Genomic DNA, 27,952 nt, shown 5'->3' with positions numbered 1-27,952 from the left:
TAAACGAGGGACTACTGTACTATTGAAATGAAACTTTAGAGTAGTCTGTACACAGCTTGTATTATCCACTGGAAACGAGTCATCACAGTAGAAATAGCTGGAAATACAAGCGAGTAGCAGGATAATTCATGGCATCATGGCCCAGCATCAGGGTCTGGGGCTGCACGAGTGCTGCCTGCACGATTCATTGAGTGAAACATGAATTCCAACATGTGGGAAACACTTTTCCAACATGATAAGGAGCCCAAATGATGTCCAAGATGAAGGTGAAGGTGGTGCCGGGGCCAAGTGTCACCCAAGTGGCGCACCTGTGGGGCATCCTCAGGTTGTGTAACATCCACCAGCGAGGAGTGGAAGAGGATTCCAGTGCAGCTCTGCTCAATTCCACGCCCAAGAGGATTAAGGCAGTGCTGGATAACAATGGTGGACATGCGTACTGACTTATGTTGCCAGCTATTTCCACCATCATGGCTGTCATTTTCAGACATGGACACTGCTCTACAAGCTGTACACTGACTACTCTTCAGTTCTATTCACCTTTCTTGCCAATGATGATCATAATAATAATAATCCACAATCGTCTGTCTCCCCGTCATCAAGAATTCTCACACCTGCCCTCGCTCCTCCGTCCCTCTCTCCCTCGCTTGCCCTCGCTCTCCAACTCCCGCTCCGCTCTCTCGCTCGCACACTCCTGCAGCATCCTCCCCATCTCACTCATCTCTCCTCCGCTCGCCTCCTTCCTCTTCCTCATCCGCCGACACATCTCACCTCTCCCGCCGCCCTCCTCTTCCTCCTCCTCTTCCCACGTCGCGCCTCGCTCTCCTCCGTTCCTACACCCCCCACGCCCCCACCTTTCCTTCCACTCACACATGCCGATTGGCAGACAAGGACGGAGGAAAGAGCGGCGGTCAGCAAACACTCTGCTGGCGTGGTGGCGGCGGTGGTAGCGGTGGTCCGGCTTCTTGACACCGAGCGCAGCTGAGGAAGAGGACGCAGCCATGGAGCACAGCCACATCTTCCCTGTGCCCCCCCCAAATGAGAGCAGCTGGAGCGCCGGGCAGCATCCCTCAGAGGTGGCCCCGGGGTGCCCCCTCGGACCCCTGCCTGTCATCTACTACAGCGTCCTGCTGTGTCTGGGCCTGCCTGGTAAGAGACGCTCGCTTATCGGAGCGCTTGGGAATGTTTCTCAAAGTTGTCGGCTCCTTTTGATTTGTTGTGCGGGATGCGTGGATGCTGTGCTGTGTGTGACCTTGTGGCCGTCACACACGCATGCATATTATGTACACTTTGTGCGTCCGTCTGGCTTTGATTGCATGGTATCGTGCCGCTCTATCAGCTTGAATGCATTCTCTTGTTGCACATGCAACGTTTGCACAACACGCGACGCTTTGACCTCTGCGACAAGTGCGCATCACCCGTCCCCACCTGATGGATGGATGACAATTCCTGCTTGTGTCTTCACCAGTGAGCGATTAGTCTGCTCCAAGTCAGACTCATTTACTGCCGCTGTCACACGGCGTGATCTGTTGGAGGTGACCCTACCCTACCTCACACCATGCAAACGTGTGCGTGTGTGCGTGTGTGTGCGTGTGTGTGTGTGTGGAGGTCAGATGAAAGTGGAAGATTCTGTAGCCTAATCGGAGCGCTCCATCACCACCTGCAGCATCACAGCCACATCACAAACAGGGTTTCAGTCGTCCCTCTGCCGCCAAGCGTCCGCTGCCTTTCTCATGATGTGATGAACGCATGACACATTTCAGGTGTTGCACAGGTGGAGGCTATCTCATCTATGCAGGAGGGATTGGACACACATCCGGATACACGGGCTGGGATACGATTCAAAAAGCATACATTCTAAAACCAGAACCCTTCCACAGAGCGTACAACCAATACCAGCCCATTCGACGGTTACATTTGTTGATGTAGACATGAATCTTACACTCACGCGAGTCGGGTCTGGTGAAAAATGTTACATTTCAGGGGTCCCGAATGCAACCTCCCAAAACTGACTCAGGAGCGCCCCCTTTAAATTTGGGGAAAAATTTGCCATCAGTCATCAGTTTCACAGATTGTCACAAAATTTGGTGGAGACGTCAGTCAGGACAGGATGCACAAAAAAGTCTCAAGAAAACATGTTCCAAAACAAACAGGAAGTCGGCCATTTTGGTAGTTTTGGGGCAAAAACCAACCCAGGGGTTGTATTTTGACAAACTAGTCCTCGGGACTTTGACCAAATAAGCCTAAATGAAAATCAGGGATCCTAGACAGACGGCCGTTGTTATACTGAGAAGGATTTTAGGCTGCTCCATAACATGTGGGCGGGGGGCATGGCAACAAACTTTGATGATCAATCTGACAATTCACTGCTAAACTGTAAGGTGAGATCTTCATCATCATTGGTACATCTGATGAAGACGACACCTTGCAGCTACACACACTGCACATCACTTCCTGAATGTTTCAGAGCTAGGGATGCACATGCCTCTGATTCGCCTGAACCCTGAGCTGTGTGGGGGTGTGAGGGCCCGTTCAACACTGCCTGCAGCTTTAATTTCATTTTGTAACTTTAATGGTGATGTGGCGTGCATGAGAAAGTGTAAGGGAAAAGGTAGCTATCTTGACCACATGCTTGTTTATTGACTGTAATGTGTATGACAGGTGTAGCCACTGCCTTCATGTGGAGTCAAATACATCAGGGGGTTGCCTTCAGCCGCTGCTATTGACCGTGTTATTTTGCTAATTAGAAAACCTCGTTGGTAATTTGTGTTTGTAAACCGGCAACTACAGGAGACTTTGTGAAATGGAAGAGGGCAGTACAGTCCTCCCTCATTAATAGCAGGTAATTGGTCATTTTTGCCACCTAGTGGCCAGCATATCACTTGTATTTCAATATGTTTTGACTAAGAATAGATCATAATCGACCACCAAACAGCCATCATTAATGATTTCATTCATTTCTGAGAAAACGCGATCTAGCGAGGGACGACTGTAGCGTGAAGCAGCGAAATCTGAAGCACAAAGGGATGGGATTACTGTAGATTACCTTCGTCACAGAGGAGCAACAGCAAATCAGGAGGGGACTATGATGTCAGCTGACCAATCACCAGCATGTGACGTTTGTGACTTGGGTTACAGTATCGCTCGATTCATAGCGGTATGGAACGATTGAGTACGGCTACATGGATTGTTGCGGTCGTGTGGAGTAGATAGCGACGGTTCCGTGTTAAGTTCCTCTTGTAAAAACGACATTTTCTTTCCTAAAAGTGAAGCTGCTGTACAGGATTTTATTCCATCCCGTAAAAGTGAAGTCCCTGTGGCCACATCTTCCTAATGGTTTCTCCCCGAGATGGCGAGATGCCGCAGGAACAATCTCCTCTGCCGCCACCGTTTTATTAGATCCTGCGGCGTCCTGTTCGTCGACGAATGATGGCGGCGGGCTGTTTGTTTAATCACTGTAACCTGAGCACGTAATGGAATCTTACAACGGTTGTCTGAATTAATGGCCGACTTGAGTGCGGCGGGCTGATACTTTGCAGCAGTGACTTGAACTTATTCAATCATGATGACGCCGCTCCTCGCTTGCACATGAATGTTTCATGAGCTCGCCCTGTGCCAGCCACGCCGCCGTGACCCGCGGACCCACGCCCGTTTAACGCCGACGATTGATCGGGAGGTGCTGTTAGTTTAATTACCCCCCCATGTTTCATCGGTTAGCACGCAAACCTGTGTTGTCGTGTCATGACCTTTGGGGGTGGGGGGTGAGCTGGGAGGTGAACTGGCGAGGAATAATGACTATGTGACAAAAAGGGGGGATTGGGGCCAGCCAGAATGGAGTTAGCTATCAGATCGGAGAAGAGAGATTAATAAGAGCAGAGGCAGTCAAGTTGCACCTCTCTGGGTTGGGGGGGGGGGGCAGACGACAGCTGAGCTGCGACGAATTGTCACCTTTTAATTAATGGCGTTCTTTCTCTCCTTTTCCTTCCTCTCTGTGCTTGCCACGACACACACCAAGCACCGCAAACGTGTGGCGGCATAGCAAGCAGCAGCACGGCGGCCATGTTGCCTGCATGGGATTACAGTAATCCCTCACGACATCAATAAATGATGGCTGTTTGGTGGTTGATTATTAGTCGAAAAATTTTGAAAGGCGCGTCATGTTACATTTCAGGGGTCCCGAATGCAACCTCCCCAAACTCACTCAGGAGCGCCCCCTTTAAATTTGGGAAAAAATTAGCCATCGGCCACTAGTTTCATGGATTGTCACAAAATTTGGTGGAGACGGCAGTCAGGACAGGATGCACGAAACAGTCTCAAGAAAACATGTTCCAAAACAAACAGGAAGTCGGCCATTTTGGTAGTTTTGTGGCGAAAACCAACCCAGGGGTTGTATTTTGACAAACTAGTCCTCGGGACTTTGACCAAATAAGCCTGAATGAAAATCAGGGATCCTAGACAGACGGCCGTTGTCATACTGAGAAGGATTTTAGGCTGCTCCATAACATGTGGGCGGGGGGCATGGCAACAAACTTTGATGATCAATCTGACAATTCACCGCTAAACTGTAAGGTGAGATCTTCATCATCTTTGGTACATCTGATGAAGACGACACCTTGCAGCTACGCACACTGCACATCACTTCCTGAATTTCTCTCATTACCACCCAGTGGCAAAAATAGGAAATGGGATGCGCGTGAACCCTGAGCTGCGTGGGGGTGCGAGGGCCCGTTCAACGCTGCTCGCAGCTTTAATTTCATTTTGTAACTTTAATGATGATGTGGGTGTAAAAGTAGTGTACAAGACATTTAACTCATTTATTGATGAAATCAATTCTTCATTTAAATAAATGAATAGTTTTGAAATTAATGTAAATAATTTATTTCTTTTAATTGCTGTTTATTGAGGTCACGGGGTGTTTTACAACACTGCGGCACAAGAAAAAAAACAAGACAAAATCATATAAAATATGTGAAATCGGTATTTTAATCAATAAAAAAAGAAATAAGGAAAATACACAATAATAAAGCCTTTAAAATAATTGTTTAATTATTAAAAACTACTTTAAGAATGAAAACTTTTTTCACTTTATTGTGCATATGACAACTGAAAGTGTTTTATCTGCACTCTTCATTCTTAATCTTTTTTGTCTTATGGGATGATTTATGGAATTTTATGTAATGATTTTAGAATGATTTTATGTTTTTATGGAATGATTTTATTTAGTGATTTTACCCTTCTTTTGTGTAAAGCGCTTTGAATGACCTTGTGTATGAATTGTGCTTTATACAAAACATTGCCTTGCCTTTATTCAGACATTGCTCCGTTTACGATCGGTCAATGTTTCCACAGACAAACAGTTCAGATAAACATTACCTCTACTGGCTGAAATATCGAAAGTATCGATATTTTGATTTATAGAAACGATTTTAGCGCAAGAGATGGTATCGGAAGTATCGATATTTCAGTATCGATCCGGGCATCACTAATGGAGACTGGCTACTGAGCTAGCAGAGCCGAGCAGACAAAAAAAGCTTCTCCTCGCATTCCGTGTTGAAGTGGTAAGTTTTTGTCTTCTTTCCCCTTCTCCACTTCGTTTGGAACACGACGAGTATATTGAAGAGGCTGCCTAATTAGCTCGTTAGCTCGCTATGCTAGCGCCGGTGTCATCGCCTGCCGTCAGTTATGTCCCTGCAGCGTTTCCGTAGTGATGTAAACAAAGAATAATACTAGTGTTTAAATGTGACTATAGATGTGTTTTTCATGCCTACATGGATTTAATAATGTTCAAACACGTATTCGTGAACAGGTTTTGTTTGCTCGAACTACTAAAATACTCCGTTTCTTAACACTGACTCACATCTTTGTACAGTATAGTTTACTCTCAAACCTACAGCAGCAGCAGCAACGCGTCACGTGAGGCCCTCTTGGGAGTCGCGCCGGAAAATCACGTGATGTGTTCACACAAAATGTCTGGTATGCTGCCAGCCGCACAGGAAGGAATTCATTACCCGAAATTAAAATATCACAGATCGAGAATAAGTCGTGTGAAATCATTCCCACTCTCTCGTCTATTATAATTGGAGATATCGTTAAATCACACACAATCATTGTAGTGACATCCAGTGTGGGAGTTTTGTCAACCTCTTTTGCCTTTGTAAAAGAAAATTGCGCTCTTTTTAATTGTGATGGAAAAAAGTGAAAATATATTAATGAATAGTGTAATTCATGCTGTTTTGTGCTTGAATATGGCCTATTATTAGTCCAAAATATGCACATTTAAGCAAATATTATGTATTTTTTTGTCTAAATGAAGCATTGCCAAGCATAAACATGTCTAAATGAAATAAAATAAAAATATAAGGCATTCAGAAGACTTGAAAGACACTGTGATGATATGTTGAAGAGATATATCTTTTTTCTCAAACCAATACCGATATCTCTGCTTCTCAAGACCAATATGATACCGATAACCAATATCTTTTTTATGTCCACTTTTTAAAATTTTGATTTAAGTGTAGTTTGTGCACATCTGGAGGTAAGAAGGACTGGAACAAATTAAGATTTGTTGATTTGTCGTCATGAAATGTGATGACATTACTACTAACACTTGGCTACTATCAGGAGAACCAGAGCATAGAGGGGGAGGAGCCAGCTGCTGTGGCCCAGCAAGGTGCACTGTATTCGGGCACACGCTCTGAGCAGCCGATGTGACGGCACGGAGGTTTCTGGCAAACCTTTTGCACTTTTCAAACGCCGCGCCACTGGCGTTTCAGGTGGCTGATAAGTATTTGTGTGTGCTCACTGTTTTTTTTTTCATGGAGCATTCGGTACAACTAGAATGTGAAATGTCTTCCTCTTAAAGTTAATGTTTTTTTTCAAGTGAGCTCAAGGGAAGTTACGGCAGGCCGTTAACATCACAGGCATTGTGAAAATGGCCTGGTTGCTTTTGTCATGCGACCATATCTGTCAGCCAGTATGGCGTACAGGCGTATGATAGATACTGTAGATACTCTATGTATCCGTGTCTATGCATCCACTTGTGCATATGTTGCACATGTTTCCCTGCACACTCCACCTCCCTCCTCCTCCTCTTTGAAGCATTGCAGAGTTCATGCGTGCGCTCATTAAGTGCACGTAGGAAACCTCCCACCCCTGCTTGTCCGCCCCTGTCAGGTGAAAAAGGTCAGGGATGTTGAGTGCTAACAACCCCCCTGATCCTCGTCACGCAGTAGTAGCAGGGCGTCGAGCCACTTAATGACCAGCTCGCTTCTCATTGATTTTCAGTTTGGACTATTGATCTGCCAATCTTCAACAGTGAGAGGCGGGCATCTTTGGGTGCGATGTGGGGGTAATGGAAAAGGAGAAAGATGTCAAGGTGTGGTTGTTGACGCTCAAGACAAAAGGAATATTCATAGAAATGGATAAGAGTTGCGGCTGTGTCTGGTGCGAGATCAGCCACACCTGATCAGCCACAGCACGCACAGCAGGGCCGGGGAAGTGAGGGGCGGTGGGGGCAGGCTTTGAAGCAATAAATCTGCGCTGCTGTTGATGCAGACTGTGTTTGAACAGCTGACAACAAAAGGCTGCCATGACAGCAGCAAACCCAGTTGGCTCAGCAGCACTCTCTCCCTCTATGGCCGCGTCACAAATACTGTAGAACACTTCAATATGTATGCATACTGCCGGCGCACATCCCCAGGGCCAGAATGGTGACAGTGTAGCATTGAATTTGTGTGGCAGCGTACTTATGCGCTCAAAGCGCTCATGGAAGTATGGAAGTGAGCAAACTGAAACACCGCCTATACTGTATGTCTATTTGGGTTTTATGAAAGAAAAGGTTATGCTAGATCATCTGCGGTGTGTTATTAGCAGGAGAGGTGGGGTTGAACACGAAGATCACTGCAGTAGCATCAATTCCCCTGCATCATCAACAAGACTCTTTGTCTTCATGGAGTCTTTTACAGTGGCCGACGGCGGCGAACGTGCAGCAACACTCCCAAACACCATAAAACACACGCAACAGGAAAATGCTGCAATCACATTAAACGAAATGCTGCATGTTCACGCAACAAAATGGAAAATAGCCAGGCTAACAGAGGGCGCCCTACCTGAGGGATTAAAGACTGAAGTTGTCATATTTTATTTTACAGCCAATAGTTTCATCAAAACTAGGCCTGTCAATCGGTTAAAATATTTCATCAAGATGGTGGCATTTTGTCCGCAGTTAACTCATAATGAATCACAATTCATCACAGGTAGAAAGACGTTCTTCTCTATAATAAGTAGGAATGTAAATCCCTTTGTGGTAGACGGTTCATACGCACCGAGATACACGGGTTACGATACCATTCATAAACGATATACAGTACTTTACAAACAGAACAATTTCATATGATTCGATACAGTGTACAAACGATTCGATTCAATACAATTCCATGGTTACATTTGTTGACGTAGACGTGAATGTTACATTACAAAATAAAGAAACCAATTGTATAAAAGTGGCATCCTTACATGTGAATATTGTCATTCATCCAGGTCCTTGGATTCTCAGGGCATCCAAGTGACTGCAACTGGACTGTTCACGTTTCACCTCTCGTCCGAGCAGGCTTCATCAGTTCATGCTCAAAGACTAGGTGGGACACACACCAGGCAGACTAGATAGGACAGCTCTAGTCTAGTTCTGGTGTATGCTGTCCACTGCAGTGAGGAATGCACTGATTTTTTACATTGAGGAAACCTCCGTGAATCACCACCTTACCGTGGTGGAGGGGTTTGTGTGCCCGAGTGATCCTAGGAGCTATGTTGTCTGGGGCTATATGCCCCTGGTAGGGTCTCCCAAGGCAAACAGGTCCTGGGTGACGGACCAGACCAAGAGTGATTCAGAAGACCCCTATGAATAAACACACGAGGAGAGACTGCACCTCGCCCGGAAGTGGGATACCGGGGCCTCACCCTGGAGCCAGGCCTGGGGGAGGGGCTCGCAGGCGAGCGTCTGGTGGTCGGGCTTTCACCCGTGGGACCCGGCCGGGCTCAGCCCGAAGAAGCCACACGGGATCTCCCCCCCGTAGACCCACCACCTGCGGGGGCAAGCATAAGGGTCCGGTGCATTGCGTTTTGGGTGGCGGTCGAGGGCGGGCACCTAGGCGACCTGGTCTTCGGCGGCCAAATCTGGTTCTTGGGACATGGAACGTCACTTCTCTGGCGGGGAAGGAGCCCGAACTTGTGAGAGAGGTTGAGACATTCCGACTAGATATAGTCGGACTCACCTCGACCCACAGTTTGGGTTCTGGATCCAAACTCCTCGAGAGGGGTTGGACCTTGTTCTACTCTGGAGTTGCTGCAGGGGAGAGGCGGCGAGCTGGTGTGGGCTTATTAATAGCCCCCCGGCTCGGTGCCTCTGTGTTGGAGTCATCCCCGGTAAACGAGAGGGTCATTTCCCTACGCCTTCGGGTTGGGGAAAGGGTCCTGACTGTCGTTTGTGCGTACGCGCCAAACGGCAGTTCAGAGTACCCAGCCTTCCTGGAGTCCATCAGAGGGGTGCTGGAGAGCACCCCAACTGGTGACTCTGTCGTTTTGCTGGGAGACTTCAACGCCCATGTGGGCAATGACAGTGTGACCTGGAGGGGCGTGATTGGGAGGAACGGCCTCCCCGATCTGAACCCGTGCGGTGTGATGTTGTTGGACTTCTGTGCGAACCACAGTTTGTCCATCACAAACACCATGTTCCAGCATAAGGATGTCCATAAGTGCACATGGCACCAGGACACCCTAGGCCGCAGGTCTATGATCGACTTTGTAGTCGTATCATCAGACCTGCGTCCGCATGTTTTGGACACACGGGTAAAGAGAGGGGCTGAGCTGTCAACTGATCACCACCTGGTGATGAGTTGGATTAGATGGCGGGGGAGGATGCCGGACAGACCCGGGAGACCCAAACGTGTAGTGAGGGTGTGCTGGGAACGTTTGGCAGAGTCTCCTGTTCGTCGAGTCTTCAGCTCTCACCTCCGGCAGAGCTTCTCCTGCATCCCGGGGGAGGACGAGGATATCGAGTCCGAATGGGCTCTATTCCGTGCCTCCATTGCTGAGGCAGCCGATCGGAGCTGCGGCCGCAAGGTGGTCGGTGCCAGTCGTGGCGGCAAGCCCCGAACCCGATGGTGGACACCAGAGGTCAGGGCTGCCGTCAAGCTGAAGAAGGAGTCCTATCGAGCATGGATGGCTTGTGGGACTTCTGAAGCAGCTGACGGGTACCGGCAGGCCAAGCGGCACGCGGCTTCGGCGGTGATCGAGGCAAAAACTCGGGTGTGGGAGGAGTTCGGTGAGGCCATGGAACACGACTTTCGGTCGGCCTCGAAGAGGTTCTGGCAAACCGTCCGGCGCCTCAGAAAGGGGAAGCAGTGCCCGGTCCACACTGTTTACAGTGGGGACGGGAGCCTGCTGACCTCGACTGAGGATATAGTTGGGCGGTGGAAGGAATACTTTGAGGCCCTTCTCAATCCCACTGACATACCTTCCCTAGAGGAAGCAGAGACTGAGGATACGAACGCGGACAGTTCCATCACCGTGGCTGAGGTATCTGGGGTAGTCAAAATGCTCCCCAGTGGCAAAGCTCCGGGGGTGGACGAGTTTCGCCCTGAATTCCTCAAGGCTTTGGATGTTGCGGGACTGTCTTGGCTGACACGTCTCTTCAACATTGCGTGGAAGTCGGGAACAGTACCTCTGGATTGGCAGACTGGGGTGGTGGTCCCCCTTTTCAAGAAGGGTGACCGGAGGGTGTGTTCCAACTATAGGGGGATCACACTCCTCAGCCTCCCTGGGAAAGTCTATTCCAGGGTGCTGGAGAGAAGGGTACGACCGTTAATCGAACCTCGGCTACAGGAGGTGCAATGTGGTTTTCGTCCTGGTCGCGGAACACTGGACCAGCTCTACACCCTTGCAAGGGTCCTGGAGGGTACTTGGGAGTTTGCCCAACCGGTCTACATGTGCTTTGTGGACCTGGAAAAGGCATTCGACCGTGTCCCTCGCGGTGTCCTGTGGGGGGTGCTCCGGGAGTATGGGATTGGTGGCGCGCTACTACGTGCCATTCAGTCCTTGTACAACCGGAGCAGGAGCCTGGTTCGCATTGCCAGTAGTAAGTCAAGCCTGTTTCCGGTGAACGTTGGCCTCCGCCAAGGCTGCCCTTTGTCACCGATTCTGTTCATAATTTTCATGGACAGAATTTCTAGGCGCAGCCAAGGTGTCGAGGGAGTCCAGTTCGGGGGCACTAGGATCTCATCTCTGCTATTTGCAGACGATGTGGTCCTGATGGCCTCATCGAGCTGTGACCTGCAGCGTTTACTGGGACGGTTTGCATCTGAGTGTGAAGCTTCTGGGATGAGACTCAGCACCTCCAAATCCGAGGCCATGGTTCTCAGTCGGAAAAGGGTGGATTGCTCCCTCCGGGTTGGGAATGAGGTCCTGCCCCAGGTGGAGGAGTTCAAGTATCTCGGGGTCTTGTTCACGAGTGAGGGAAGGTTGGAGCGTGAGGTCGATAGGCGGATCGGCGCAGCGTCTGCAGTAATGCGGTCGCTGTACCGGACCGTCGTGGTGAAGAGAGAGTTGAGCCGGAAGGCAAAGCTCTCAATTTACCGATCGATCTATGTTCCCACCCTCACCTATGGTCATGAGCTTTGGGTCATGACCGAAAGAACGAGATCGCGGATACAAGCGGCTGAAATGAGTTTTCTTCGTAGGGTAGCGGGACTCACCCTAAGAGACAGGGTGAGGAGCTCGGTTATCCGAGAGGAGCTCAGAGTAGAGCCGCTGCTCCTTCACATCGAGAGGAGCCAGCTGAGGTGGCTCGGGCATCTAGTCCGGATGCCTCCCGGACGCCTCCCTGGTGAGGTGTTTCGGGCATGCCCAGCCGGGAGAAGGCCCCGGGGAAGACCTAGGACACGCTGGAGGGATTATGTCTCACAGCTGGCCTGGGAACGCCTCGGTGTCCTCCCGGTGGAGCTGGAGGAGGTGGTCGGGGACCGGGAAGTCTGGGCTTCCCTACTGAGACTGCTGCCCCCGCGACCCGGACCCGGATAAGCGGAGGAAAATGGAATGGAATGGAATGGAATGGAAACCAAGCAGCCACTGACGCTAGACTAGAGCTGTCCTATCTAGTCTGACTGGTGTGTGTCCCACCAAGTCTTTGAGCATGAACTGGACTAGAGCTGTCCTATCTGGTCTGACTAGTGTGTGTGTCCCACCTAGTCTTTGAGCATGAACTGGACTAGAGCTGTCCTATCTGGTCTGACTAGTGTGTGTGTCCCACCTAGTCTTTGAGCATGAACTGGACTAGAGCTGTCCTATCTGGTCTGACTGGTGTGTGTGTCCCACCAAGTCTTTGAGCATGAACTGATGAAGCCTGCTCAGATGAGAGACGAAACCTCCTCTAAGACAACCTGAACAGTCCAGCTGCGATCGATCGAATGGCGTTCTTACAGGATTTTCAAATGTGTCAAAATATTCACCCCTAGTTTTTCAAAAGCTGTTGTTAAGGACAAAAACGTCGGTTTGCATGTGTATGAGAGGCCTAAACGCATAGAAAAATCTGTGTTTTTAACAAATTTGTATTCGTGTGGACAGGGTCTTAGTTTTTGTGGTTACTGGCATCTACGTCAGCACTGGTGCCATGATGGTACGGAGTCATGCCACGCATGCCTCCTTATGTTTTAAAGACGGATATCCCTCAGGTCTGGCTAATGAACGACGAAGATGAACAATGTAATAAAATGCTGAAATAATGAGTGAAGGCCTCCGAGAAGATTCCTTCTGCTTTGTCTTGTCGTTGTCGTGTTAATTAATCACACATCCAGCTAATCGTGCTCACAACTGACATGACATCACACCACGCGTATGCCATGATGAAAGCATCACATTTGTATGTTCTTGTTCATCTGGAGGCTGTGATGGAGAATGAAAAGAGGCTTTGTGCCACTTAAAGGAGACAAAAGGTGGAAAAAGAGCTTGTCATCAGGAACAAAGTGCATGTGACCTTTTAAGTGAGCTTTGATATTCACCCCCTCTGTGTGTGTGTGCGTGCGTGTGTGTGTGTGTGTGTGTGATTCTCATCTTCCCTCCACTTTCTCTTTGTAACCCCCGCTAACCTTCATCACACCCCTCATCCTCTGTCTATTTCCTCCTCCAGTCTTATTAGCCTCTGGGTAACCCATCAAAGCTCATCTTCCATTTCCTCCAAATGACATGAAAAAAAAGCCCTAATTGGTTCTTTCTTCAGGGGGCGGGGGTGTCTATCTCCCAGGTAGCATCATGGATGTTCTCGCTGTCTTACACGAGGCCCTTGAGGAAGGCGGATGACTGCTTGGTGTGTGTGTTTTGCCAACAGGTTTGGAGGTGTTAATCTGCTCACTGGTGTTTGCGAACGTGTCTCTTTACTTGAGGAGGTAAGGGGGGTGGGGGTGGGGTGGATGAGTCAGCCGGGTTACACAGCCCGGGGATGCATGCTGTGTCTTCTCCTTTCTTGCTAAAAAGCACGTCAATGGTCCTGTGTGCCTCGTTATATCTGGAGAGCAGCATGAGCACAAAAAACACTCACGCACAAATAGACGGGGGGGTGCAAACACACACACACAGCATCCCATTATCCGTCCCACAGGTCATTCTAATGGCCTCTCAGCTGGAGACGAGACCTCTTATTACCTGCTGGCCGCAGGTGCAGATGGGGACGTTTTGCAGGTGTGTGTCAAAGTGTACCCCCACATGAACATCCACATGTCCCCAGCAGCGTGCTTCGGGAGAACCCGCAGTGGAACCTCCAATGTTGAACACTCATAGGAAGTCAAGGACATAGAAATCATCCATTCCAGGGTCAACATTCATCAGCAGTCTAACATCATTATGTGTCATGCACGTGGAAAAAGAAGCTCCCTCGCTCATTCTCAGACCCTTCTTCACTCACTCATTATTTTTACTCACTCATTCATTCATTTATACACTTACTTGCTCATTCATACCCTCATCCACTCACTCGCTCACTTATTAAATCATACTGATTTACACCCACTTAATTACAGTATATTCATTCATTCATTCATTCATTTCAACAGGGTCTCTCTCCCCCATTTCTATACAATCAAATTTATTCACTCACTTACTCAATCCCAGATTTACTCTTCTTCACTCACTCATTCTACTCACACACACTCACTCACTCACTCATTTTCAGTTTAATAGCTTCTCACAGAAGGCCTTCTTTCCACAGACACTCACATAGCACAACTATTGTTGTGCTACACACAGATAACCCATGGAAAAGTACTGAGGAGAAGATAGTAAAACAGACATGCTATCAGCACATTTAGAACCACTTAGAGCCAGTCTCTCTCACACAAACTTAACTTTCACTTCTTAGAGGGGTGCGGCAACTGCTGTATATGTTCACACACACTCACATGGCACAATCGGAGTTGTGCAACACACACATACTGTATGTCTGATGGGGAACATACTGGGAGACACACAATAGATGCATTGTTATCACTCACACAAGCTGAACTTTCACGTCTACACAAACTTAACTTTCACCTTCGAGGAAGGCACGGCAACTGCTATAGACTTTCATCCCGGGCTCCTTCGTCAATAGCAACGCAGTCCAAAGAACCAGGAAGATTCATTCACTCACTCATTCATTTATATGCACTCACTCACTCACTAAAATGACGGACAGGTGCAGTATTGGTGTAGAATGTCCTGTAAAGCAGTCCAATGTAAACATAATGTTGTACTTGTATGTAAACAATTTCCTACCAAATTCCCTTGCAGGCAGCTTGCGCGTGCTGCGTCTGCTTTTCTATGCATTTTCTCTGCACGCCCCCTGAGACGAGCCCCTTACTTGGCACGTGTTCACGCCTGCAAAATGGCAGGCGCCTTCACCTGCCTCCCCCGTGACCACAAAGGCGACAGAGAGCTCTAAGAGTTGATTGGAATGAATGGGGAACCCCTGCGTAAGCTTAACACCAGGCTAAATGGAAATGTCAAGCTCGCCGTGAATCCCTTTTGTTTGTCTCCGGAAGCGTCACCGGGGAGCCCGAGCAGAATAATATACCTCGGCCACTGCTTCCATTCCGCTCCGGCTCTTCTCTGCCCGCCGAAAGTGAGGTAATTGGCAGGCGAAGTAGAGGGAGGGAGGTGGTGGATTAAAGGTCAGCTCTTTTGTGCAGGATTTTTAATAGCGCGCAATTAGAAAGATTCCTTCTTCACGGTGCAGCTATGAGACGCGAAAACATGACAGGATGAAACGTGTTGGCGGTAGATCACCGCAGGGCGGGTTCTCTTTAAGTTGAGATGAAATTTCAAGTGAACCTGATGAAGAAAACACAAATTGCCTGTTGATGAAACCTAACGAGTCAATAGCACAATCAATGAGCGTTCCACCTGAACGCAATTTAAAGCCCTGTGACATCACCTTGAGGTATTTGGTCACGTTATACCTTGATGGCTCTTTTTTTCCTGCACTACTTACTGCTGCTTTCCATGTTAATGAATAGGCGCATCCCTCATAATCTGCGTGCTTGATACTGCATGTGTGTCGCCATGGTTGTGTGTGTTTTTGCTGCACATTCTGTCTGGCAAGGACACTGTCATCCATTAAGTGAGAGCTGCATTGGTAATTTGTAATTAGCTGATAGTGCCTGTGAAGTGTGATGTAGCAGTCTTGAAGATGGTGCTTTTAATCAAATTCCGGTTCTATTACCAAACAGGGGCGGGGACACACACACACACACACACGCACGCACGCACACACGCACGTCGCCTAAGTGCATTTAGTGCTTCTGGAATGCAAATCAATGTCAAATGCATCTTCATCTGGAAGAGATTGGCGGCATGCTGCACCAGCAAATAAATGATGGTACAGGAAATTATAAATGATATTTATGTCATCAGAAAATGAACTTCTTCTTTTAATTGATGCCTTTAAAGTGACACAGCACACGCATGAGCCTGATGTTTCATTAACTTAACAAGATTAGCCTGTTACGCTACAATACAGTAGCCCTTCGTTTATGGTGGGTTAGCGTCGGTCTCGTCTCGGGTTCCAGACCCGACTGTGATAAGTGAATTTCCTCAAAGTAGAATTTCTTATTTATAAATGCAACATTTTGGAAGTTAAAGCACAGAAAACCTGTTTGCCACCTTCTAAATACAGGTTTTAACATGTAGAGCCCTCGAGACAAGACATAACACCCCTATAGTCACCTTTACACTCCTATATTACCCAATATAGCAGACATACTAAGAAAAAATAAGACATTTAAGACATACAAAACCTGTTTACCACCTTCTAAATATAGGTTTTAACATTATTAGAGCCCTCTAGACATGACATAACACCCCTATAGTCACCTTTACACTCCTATATTACCCAATATAGAAGACATACTAAGAGAAAATAAGACATTTAAGACATACAAAACCTGTTTACCACCTTCTAAATACATTTTTTTAACATTATTAGAGCCCTGTAGACATCAAATAACACCCCTATAGTCACCTTTACACTCCTATTACCCAATATATTAGACATAATAAGAGAAAATAAAACATAAAGAAGACTTGTGTGTTGTTATAAATGTGTTTTGGTGCTAGGGGAGCTGAGTGCGGGGGGGGGCGGACAGGAAGTGACGTCAAGGGTTCAGAGTTGAGTTTTAGCTTGGCGTGGGTTACGGCCCTGACAGTAGGGGGATTATTGTACCCGGCAATCAAGTCTGGTGCTTGTGTGTCTCACCCAACATTACAGTAACATTACTGACACCTAGTGACCAGTGTACAATACTACATATCATTGCAGCGTCTTTGAATGCATCTTCTCGATGCCTTATATTTTGATTTTACTTAATTTAGTCATTTTAATGCTTGAAAATGCTTCACTTACAGCAAATAGCAAAATTACAAATACATAAAACCCACATTTGGACTAATGATAGGCTGTATTCAACCACTAAGCAGCATTATTTATGAATTAATGTTTTGGAGCGCCAAGTGTTGTACGCTGCAATAGGAAACAGATGGTTGATGTTTTGGTACTTGTTTTATTAACCTTCCTCATTGTCGGTGCATTTCATGAAAGATGGTTGAAAAAAATATCTTACGAGTGAACATCTTTCTTTGTAAATCTTTCCTTGTAAAGAAAATTCAATGAGCCGAAGCAGAAAGCCATTGAAGTTAATGTTGCTGTAACTTTGTACCGTGGTGTCCTGAGATTGCATTTAAATACTTTTTTCCCCACAGAGGAATTAATGGCACTGACAGTTTGGATGTCAAAATGATGTGAACATAAAGCAAGGCCAGGGGATCAAAAACAAACAAGGTAATAATTTGCAGCAAAGGTGGATGCTGCTGCTCCTGTCTGCTGCACATAAAGTCACTGCAGTGATAAATCTTCCCTTGCAGCGTATGTTGATGAGATTGGGAGGGAAAAAAAGGCGAAGGTTGCGCAAAGAGAGCTGGGATGTCCTTGTGGCTGCTTTGTTGTACGAGCTCAATAGCAAGCGGCACGGAGTATGTAGAGCGGTGCCGGTCGTGAAGCCAGTGGCTTGCTGAGGACGACATGCTGCACGTTATCCTCCTCTGTTTGCAACGCTTGGGACTTTTATTCCACCAAAGCCAACAAGTTTGCCCAAAGGCACAAGCAGATGCTCCCGATATGACGCAGCAGGTGGACATGATGGGGGCGTGGGGACAGGCTGTAAACATTACATCCAAAGCTGGCAGGGACATCTCAACTCACTCATTCATTCGCTCACTGACTCGTGGACTCACTCATGTGCTGACAAACTCACTCATTCATCACGTAGGAGCCTAATTCAGGCTCTAGAAGAAGGAAGGAGACAAACGGAATTGTTCATCTTTCTGTGTGTGTTTCATGAACAAATACACCACACACACACGCACACACACACACACACACACACACACACACAATGAAGATGATCTCTTGCTGGAATCACAGTTACTTGGTTCCAGACACGATCGCGATAAGTCAATTTCCATGAAGAAGACCTTCTAAATGTTTTTTTTAACATGATTAGAGTCGTCTACACATGAAATAACACCCCTATACTCACCTTTACACTCCCATTACCCAATATAGTAGACATAATAAGAAAATAATAAGAAAATAAGACATATAAGACACAAGACACCTGTTTACCACTCATTGATTCATTGGTTGATATACTGTACACTTCCTTACTGACTCACTCGGTCATACAGTATATACTCCATTATTGACTCATTCACTCATATACACTACCTTACAGACTCACTGACTCATTCATTGATATACACTTCCTTACTGACTCACTCAGTCAAATACACTCTCGTACTGACTCACTCTCTCATATATACTCCTTTACTGACTCACTGACTCATTCGCTTGTATACACTCCCGCTGATTCACTCACTCATATACACTCTCTTATTGGCTCTCTGACTCACTCCCTCATTTCCACGCTGACTGACTCACTCCCGGACTGACTCAGCTGAAAGCAGCAGATTGTGTTGTCCATGCAGTGTGTTGAATGTGTCCGAGGGGGCGTGATGTCACAGTGCTGCCAAGAGTCACACGGCTAGTGAGTGCTGTTTCTCTTTTATGAGCTGCCTACTAACACATATGATCTTCTCTGTCTTTCCTTCCCCTCGCCACACCCACTTCACCTCTAACTTCACGATACTAACTTCATCATCATCATCACAACCCCCTGTTCCGCCCTCCCCTCCCCAGCCAACATCCTGACGGTGGTCATCCTGTCCCAGCTGGTGCTGCGTCGTCAGAAGTCGTCCTACAACTATCTCCTGGCGCTGGCGGCCGCCGACATCCTGGTCCTGCTCCTCATCGTGTTTGTCGACTTCATACTGGAGGATTTCATTTTGGCCACGCCCCTGCCTCCGTCCATCAACAGTGCGGTGCAGGTGTTGGAGTTCTGCTCCATCCACACGTCCATCTGGATCACCGTGCCTCTCACCGTCGACCGCTACATCGCCGTGTGCCACCCGCTGCGCTACCACACCGTCTCCTACCCGGCCCGCACTCGCAGGGTGATAATCGCCGTCTACATCGGGTGCCTGCTCTCCGCGGCGCCGTACTACTGGTGGCCTGAGCTGTGGCACAGCTTGCCCGTCATGTCGAACGGCGGCGCGAGTGAGAGCGGCAGAACCGCGGCCCAGCACGTGCTAGTGTGGGCCCACTGCGCCACCATCTACCTCCTCCCCTGCACTGTCTTCTTCTCCCTCAACGCCGTCATCGTGCGCAAGCTACGCCGCCGCCGCAGCTGCTTCCGCATGCGCGGCTACTCCACCGGCAAGACCACCGCCATCCTCCTCGCCATCACCTCCATTTTCGCCGTGCTGTGGGCGCCGCGCACCCTCATGATCCTCTACCACTTCTACTCCTCGCCTCCGGCCTCGCCGGGCGCCGGCCGCCTGCTGCACATGCTGACGGACTTGGCCAACATGCTGGCTTTGCTCAACACCGGCGTCAACTTCTTCCTCTACTGTTTCATCAGCAAGCGCTTCAGGGGCATGGCGGCCAACGTGCTGCAAGCGCTGGTCCACTGCCGGAAGCAACCGCAGCCGTTCTACGCCAGCCACAACTTCTCCATCACAAGCAGCCCCTGGATCTCACCTGCCAACTCCCACTGCATCAAGATGCTGGTCTACCAGTACGACAAAAACGGGAAGCCCATCTGTATTTCCTCTTAAGGGCTCCACCACCTGTAGCGCCTCCCCTCCGAATGTTGAATCGTCGGGGGACACGTGATGGCGCCCCGGCCACCAGCCTTGCCTGCATGGGACTGTTTGAGGCATGAAAAAGGGCGACAGCGGCGGCACTTTGAGCCCAAACAAAGCGGCACCAAACATAAGAAAACAGATCTCCGAACCAGTATCACCGTGCAAAAAAATAAAAATCCAGTATGTAATGAAGAACGCAGATGAACAACCGCCCCCATCTAGGCTTTATGGGATGCCAGCTGTACCAGTCTGATGGGGAGAGCGAGGCGATGGTGACACAAGTTCGCTGGTGAAATCACACCACAGTAACTCCAACATCTGCTACTTTGTGTGCCGGAGCTCGTTTTCGTTTCAGGCACTGAACTCGATCCGCGCATCCCCTGATGACGACGTGTCCCGCCATTATCCTCTCCTGACTCGTAGTCTAGAACTCTTCATATCCACACGCCGTCTGGTGCTCCAAGCTTGCTGTGAGATGAGTAGACACTCTGTGTGTTGTTGCTCAAGTGTGTACTCGTGCTAGACTGTTAAGCGTAGCGTCACGCGACAATGTTACACAGCGACACAGTGGCTCTGAGCTAGTAATCGTTTCTCCAGTATTAGGAAGAGGAAATTTCTGCCGTTAGTAGATAGTCCTCTATCAGCTAATAATGGCACTAGATGATTTACTGTTAGCCATGACCTGCTAACCCTTTATCAGCTGCAGAATGAGGAAAAAGGGCAAAAGACTTTCCACCAAGTACCCTAGTGGCCCGGATATACGAATGTTCGTATATAGAAGTCTTTTTCCGTCTGAAAAAGACAGGTTGTCTTATATTAAGGGTCTAAAGGTTTATACATACAAACCATTGTATATAGGATATATTTCTATATATTTACTGTATGTGTGCTCTTTGCTGTGAGGCTGCCTTCACACTTGTGTTTCGCTTCTGAGTTTAAAAGAAGATGCTTCGCTCAGCGTTCCCACAGGTATTTTCATCACGTGACCAAAGGCTGCAGACCTAACATACCGTATTTTCCAGACTAAATGTGGCTCCGGGGTACACCTGGCAAAAAGTGCATGATGACGAGGAAACAAACATACACAGCCGTCCCTTGATACATCGCACCCTCGCTCTGTCGCAGGGTTTCAAAAATTCATGACTAAATGATTGCTGATTCATGGCTGACTACGGTCTATTATTAGTCAGAAAATATTGAAAGACGAGTTATGTGTCCGATTCTGGTCACAACATTGATTGTCAGCCATGGATGCAGAGTGAAAGTCTGTGTGGAAGTGGTACATCTTTGGCTTTGTACTTTGTCCCTTTCCCCACTCTAAGCCTTTCTTAAGTTCAGAATGAATACACTGAAGGCTAACTAGCTGGCTCGGTAGCTTAAACGAGCGTCGTCCGTCTCTTGTGTCCCTGCTGTGATCCCGTTGCCTGCGCTCAAAGTTATGTCATAGTGAGAATGGCTGACAGACTGATGTTGATGCCATGTGGTCGACCTGCATTGTACGCATATACAACAAGAAACGTTCCTAATTCTATCGCTTATCATGTCTATTATACAAGGTCATCGGAGTATAAAGGTGACTACAGGGGTGTTATTTCATGTCTGCAGGGCTCTAATAATATTAAAAAACATTTTTGGAAGGTCATGAACAGGTTTTCTATGCTTTACCTATGAAAATATTCCATTTATTAACATTGAATTCACTTATGGCGATAGGGTCTGGAACCAATTAACCGCCATAAACAAGAGACAACCGTACAGTGGAACCTTGGTTAGTGTCATTATTTCTTTCCAGAAGGGCCTCCGCTAACCGAAATGGATGCTAATTGAATCAGTTTTTCGCATACGAAATCGTGTAAATCCAATCCAATTAATCCCTTCCAGAAAGCCAAAAATGCTAACACAAAACACATTTTTATAGTTTTACAGTTATGGTTTTACATGCAGTAAACCAGGAGTCCCCAACCACCGGTACCGCTCCAAAATTCTGCTTTGGTTTATGTACATTTTTGTACATTTTCCAGTTCCTGTTTGTTGTGTTACTAATAAATACACTGCATGAGTCCAACTGTGTTCTTATGTCCTCGTTAGCATCCTATTAGCCTGCTAATACATGGAATCAGGAAGCGGAAGTCGGCTCTGTCGCCCGTCTGTGACGTCATCAGCAGTTGACTCTGCAGCTCTTTGCTAGCTAACACAGTTACGCCACAAGTCTCTGCTTTTCTTATTGATCACGGCTGCAAAATATGCCAACGTGGAGCCACAGAAAGTTGAAAGTGGCAGCATTTTGATCAAGAAGGTGAGAAACACAATTGATTAGGGGTGTCACAAGATCTCGGAGATTCAAACATGACAAGATTTCTCGTTCAGGAAAAAGTCTTGTGGGCCCTCGGCCTGGGACGCTAATAAATTCATTCATCAATCACACAATACATGAAAATCAACTGGATCCTTTTGCCGGCCTCGGTATATTGCCATGTGCACGCGTGTCTGTTTTACTCGTCTCTCGCCTCCAAACAGGCAGGAAGAGGATTCACTCTCTGCACCTTGTCGTGATTGTTCCATAAAACAATGGCATGAACGGAGTGAGCCCTTTTGTCAGTCTGTTTGTCTCGAGTTTTCTGCATGTAAAAATATAATTTTGTGTTAATATTTGTGGCTGATTTCTTATGGGAAAAATTGATTTGGTTGGAGTTGGTCCTTCTGGAACAGATTAATGATGCTGAGCTAGGGGCTACTGTATTAGACATACAGTAATAACAGAAAATAAGTTTTAACATGATTAGAGCCCTCTGGACATGAAATAACACCCCTACAATCACCTTTACACATCTACAACCCAACATAGTAGGCATAATACGTCAAAATAAGACACTAAAAAAAACTGTTTACCACCTTCTAAATACGCTTTTTAACGTTATTAGAGCCCTCTGGACATGAAATAACACCCCTACAGTCACCTTTACACTCTTATTACCCAATATAGCAGACATAATAAGTGAAAATAAGACACATAAGACGTAGAAAACCTGTTTACCACCTTCTAAATGAAAACAAGATTGATTATGTGTTCAAGAATATGTTTCCCAGAACGGTTCCTGAAGTGGAGGTGCCATCGGGTAATACAGTATGGTCCGGTGACTTTTTGCGTCATCATCCTCGGGAAGGGGAACACACAGAAGTACACAACATGTGCCGTAAAGATACTGCAAGCTGAGCTGGAGTGTACTGCTTGGTGGAAACGTAGCTTTTTAAAGACTGGTGTTGGTTTCTCCCAAGCATGCGTTTCCTGTCTCCAAAGATCCAGCAGTGACTTTGGTCTCAGGGCCACATTGAATCTTCGCCTCATTTTGTCCTCCCGAGCAATGGAAGCTGAGACATATTGATGGACAGCCACGGACATCAGCGTCTGTCCCTGCATGCCAGAATCTCGTCCGGTGTCATAAAAGTCAACACTTTGCCATGCGAATCCTTCCAGCAGACACCTTGGGGCGCTGCCAAAATAATACCTGCCTGCAGGGATTGGACACATCCTGCCTTTTTTTATTTCTTTATTTATTTCATGGACAACACCCCCAGGCTTATGAATGTTTGACGCTTCTGTGATGGGACATCTCTGTCCTGGCTGCTCAGTGCAATATGGCTAGTTGGGCCACGGCAATGAAAGACTCTTCAACTCGGGAGCAACACGTCGGCAGAAGGACAATCTCCCATGCCGTGCTAAAGACCAACAGTCGGGCTGGTGCGGTCCCGCCGTGTCTTTCCATCAAAGATAACGACTCCCCTGTTTCTCTTCAGGTGTGCGTGGGGACGGATGAGGGGCTCGGCCATTTCAATTCCCCCGTCTTTGTTCGACACAAATTGATTTTCCACCAAATTGCAAAGCGAATGAAGGAGTTTGGATTGCCACCTGCTCCTCTGCATCCCCGTGTTGTCCTGCTCCACTTCCACACACTCACCCCCCCCACTCCACTCTTTGCTTCCACGACATGTCAGACGCTCCTGCTCAGACGTCTTCTGACAGACGTACTCTTCAGCGCAGGAAAGCAACGTCATACATTCTTACTTGACAAACAATTCATCCAATTGGAACTTTTTTTTTTTTTACCCTACCATTTTCAAAATCACAGTAATCCCTCGTTTATCGCAGTTAATTGGTTCCAGACCTAACCGTGATAAGTGAATTTTTGCCAAGTAGGATTCCTTATTAATAAATTGAGTATTTTGGTAGTTAGAGCATAGAAAACCTGTTTACCACCTTCTAAATGCATTTTTTAACATGATTAGAGCACTCTAGGCATGAAATAACACCCCTATAGTCACCTTTACACTCCTATTACCCAATATAGTAGACATAATAAGAGAAAATAAGACACAAATAAGATTTGTGTTGCTGTAATGTGTTCGAGAGCTGAGGGTGGGGGGGTGGAGACAAGCTTTCCTGTTCCTGCGCAGAACAAAAGCATTTCCTTCCCTACTGAATTCTGGCTGTTGAAGATTATTCGATAGAGGCGAAGGACCAAAAAAATCAAAAGGCAGTCCCGGTTCGGTGAGCACCGGGACTTCCAGTCCATCAAAGTCACAGCAAAGCAGCGGGTCGTTGCATTTCATTTAGCGAAACGGAGCAATGCGTCGTGCGCTTCAGTCGATGTCGCCTAATGATTTTATTTTTTTTTACCTGATCATTAAAAATTAAGATCACATGAGGGGGGGGAAATGTCTGGCTAAGCCTGAGGAGCTCCCAGTGGACCAACGTGCTCATGATGACATTTGTAGCAACACGTGCCGTCATCGCTGCTGTTTGGGCCATGTTAATGTGACATTTGCGTGAGGGGGGCATGCTGGGAAACACAAAGGATGAGCAGGTGGGGGGGTGTCACATGCAGGAGCACCAAATATTCCCCATAACGAGGCTGTGTAATATTTTCTTCATCTATCAGTCAGAGAGGAAATGAGTTCTACTTCCTGCTCCTGCGTGTGCGTGGTAGACAGAAGCTTTAACGATGCCAGTGCCATAGGAATGTATTCAATCAAACATAACATGCAGCACAGTATTGTACAAAAAGAATAATAACAACAACGTATTTGTGAATGTACAACTTTCTGATTGTGATTTTCTACTCACATTTTCTGTGTTTTTAGTGATTACAGGCTTGCATAATTAACTGTTTCCTCCTAACGATGAATGTATTATTGACCTCAAGACCTTGTATTTATTGTGACGTGGGAAAGTATGCAGAAAAGCTCATATTTTTATTGACGAAATAAAGACGAGTAGCTTGAATGTCACAAAGGGAAGCAGCTTGAGTGTCTTGTGCCGGCTTTCTCCACGTGCAACCTGACGTGTCCTCAGCCACCGTTGCCAACTACACACGCGAGGCGACAAACAACTGCAACTGGCCAAACTCATCACCAGCGCATAGTAGGACTGCAGCTGTCCAATATTTTAGTAATCGAGTATTCTGCTGGCCACACGGTGGCCCAGTGGTTAGCGTGCTGGCCACACAGTCAGGAGATGGGAAGACCTGGGTTTGAGTCTCCACTGAACATCTCTGTGTGGAGTTAGCATGTTCTCCTCGTGCGTGCGTGGGTTTTCTCCGAGTACTCCAGTTTCCTCCCACATTCCAAAAACATGCGTGTTAGCTTCATTGGAGACTCTAAATTGTCCATAGGCAAGGGCGCAACTTTGGGTCTACCATTGGGGGGTTCAAATCTTTGCCTGTTTATTTATTCATTGAATCATTTACATTACCGGATGACTAAACATGAAAATCAACAAGATGTTAATGCAAGATATTGTATATTTTTATTCAATCGGAATGATGTGGTGATATGCGGGGGGTTATATCGGCTGGATCTTATTTTTGCAGCGGTCATGGCCCCCGTATCCCCCGTGCAAATTACACTCTTGTCAACAGGTATGAATGTGAGTGTTTGTCCAAATGTGGCCTGCCATTGGCTGGCCACCAGTCCAGGGTGTACCCCGCCTCTCGCCCCAAGTCAGCTGGGATAGGCTCCAGCATACCCGCAACCCTAGTGAGGACAAGCGATGGATGAATATTCTACTGAAAATGTTTTCAATAATGGAGTAATCAGAAAAAACGTATTAACCAGCAACTATAAATACACAAGAGAAAATAAAACATTTCACCAAATAAGGAACTTTAGATAATCAAGTGTTTTATTTCTTAAACTGACATGGATTTTCTTGGGTCTGATGGACTACGTGATGGTGCTTTTGTAGATGAATTTATCCATCCCAAACTGGAACTATTGATCGGAAAAGGAGAGAAATAATCCTGACTTTACTGAGACGAAATGACATACTGTATTACGTGGTGTTGACGGCCGTGCTTTTAGGAATCCTGACGAGACATAAGACAAATATTCTTTATAAGATGTTGACTTTTTGCAGTGCTCTAAGTCAAATGAAGACACCTTCTGTGGTGGAACACAAGGCTCTCAGCTAAGTGAGCGAGACACGCACTTGCTTGTTCCACCACCCAGCATCGTCTGCTCGAAATGAGCAGCTACTGATCAGTCAGCTAAAATGTTTTTTTTAATTTTCCACCATCTTAACTCACAGCGCTGTGTTTTTACAGATGAAATAAAGCCTGTATGAAGTCACGTCACCGTGGGAATAAACTTCCACACATTGGACAGTGGTCACAATGAAGAGAAAGCTAGCCCTCCGCACGGCTAACGTTATGTTAGTAAAGTTCATTAACCTTAATCTCACTGATTTGCGCTACTTTAAATGAACCTTGTCTCGGGAGGAGATGATGCGACATATAAGATGTGCTGTTGTGGCGTGTAAGTGGCGCGCTACAACGGATACACGTCACGGGGTTCAACTTGCCGTTTTGCCACATTCTCTGTCTCTTTGTTACATTTTGTTTTCCTTTTCTTTCGTTGCCTTGTCGCATTTTCTCGCCTCTTCAATCTTGCCGCACCATCCACTCCCTTCTTTGTCCTCCGCGTGGGTGACGGAAGCGATTCCTCAAGGCAGAACAAAATCCTTGATTATTTTTTGTAATCGAGGTACTTGAAGTATTTGAGGAATCGTTGCTCCCCTACTACATATCATCACAATGGCTTCTTCTGAAGGCCTTAGATTTGTATTTTACTTTTATTTTGTCCCGCGGTGTCCAAAGGACAGTCGGGGGGCCATTTGCAGCCCGCAGCTCGTTTTTTTATTGGCCCTTGGCACAATGTAGAAATAAAATTTCACCCAAAAAAACTGCAAAAATGGGGAAAATAGAGTGAAGAGGAAAAATATTAAGTTGAAATGTTGATACTAATAAATAACCATAAGAGAAAGCTTTGTCTTTAAATATACATCAATAAATATTACCAATATTAATTCTATTGTGCAATAATATTCATAAATATTTGTGAAAATAACATAATTACAATTAAAAGAATAAATAAATAAATAAGATCGGGAAGACCTGGGTTGGATTCTCCCCTGGGCATTTCTGTGTGGAGTTTGCATGTTCTCCCCGTGTGCGGGGGGGTTTTCTCCGGGTACTCCGGCTTCCTCCCACATTCCAAAAACATGCATGTTAGGTTAATTGGTGACTCTAAATTGTCCATAGATATGAATGTGAGTGTGAATGGTTGTTTGTCTATATGTGCCCTGTGATTGGCTGGCGACCAGTCCTGGGTGTGCCCCGCCTGTCGCCCGAAGTCAGCTGGGATAGGCTCCAGCATGCCCCCGCGACCCTAATGAGGAAGAAGCGGTATAGAAAATGGATGGATGGGTGGGATAAATAAATAATTGACCCTACTCACAACATTTAAAAATACTTTTGATAGTTTACTAACCAGCTTACATCACCAGCAAACTCTCAGGGTTAAAAAACATGTCAGTGATTTCTTGATTTTCAGTCGGCGACCCACACAGGAAAATGTTGCAAAACTTGATGTTTTGTTTTATCGAATGGTATCCTACAACATGGTGACATTTACCGGTATGGAAGCATTGCTATTGGACTGTATTGGGAGCAACGCCGCCTTGCACGTGCACTCACACCACACGCAGCAGCAGCAGGCGCCCAATCACGGCTGCAGCAGACCAGCTCATCCATCTTTATTACTGCAGCAGCGCTGCTACACTGACACCCACAAACACACGCTCGCTCCTACATCTCCATCCTCCCGTCTTTTCCCTTCCTTA

General features: G+C 46.9%; 1 protein-coding gene across 1 annotated transcript; it reads left to right on the top strand.

Moving 5' to 3' along the window:
• The first annotated feature begins 701 nt into the window (after positions 1-701).
• Positions 702-25,057, top strand: gpr139 (G protein-coupled receptor 139). Its single transcript, XM_054760575.1, has 2 exons — positions 702-1,146; positions 18,770-25,057. The coding sequence occupies exons 1-2, from the start codon at positions 999-1,001 to the stop codon at positions 19,744-19,746; spliced, it is 1,125 nt and encodes a 374-aa protein (XP_054616550.1). The 5' UTR covers positions 702-998; the 3' UTR covers positions 19,747-25,057.
• The last annotated feature ends 2,895 nt before the right edge of the window (positions 25,058-27,952 follow it).

This window comes from Dunckerocampus dactyliophorus, chromosome 18 (assembly GCF_027744805.1).
Source record: "Dunckerocampus dactyliophorus isolate RoL2022-P2 chromosome 18, RoL_Ddac_1.1, whole genome shotgun sequence".
Lineage (NCBI taxonomy): Eukaryota > Metazoa > Chordata > Actinopteri > Syngnathiformes > Syngnathidae > Dunckerocampus > Dunckerocampus dactyliophorus.
Note: the sequence above shows the minus strand (reverse complement) of the source record. Positions and strands in the feature narration are given on the sequence as shown.

Coding starts and splice junctions, on each gene's coding strand:
- gpr139 (XM_054760575.1), top strand. CDS start 999: ATGGAGCACAGCCACATCTTCCCTGTGCCCCCCCCAAATGAGAGCAGC. Junction 1,147..18,769: donor GCTGTGTCTGGGCCTGCCTG/GTAAGAGACGCT, acceptor TCCCCTCCCCAG/CCAACATCCTGACGGTGGTC.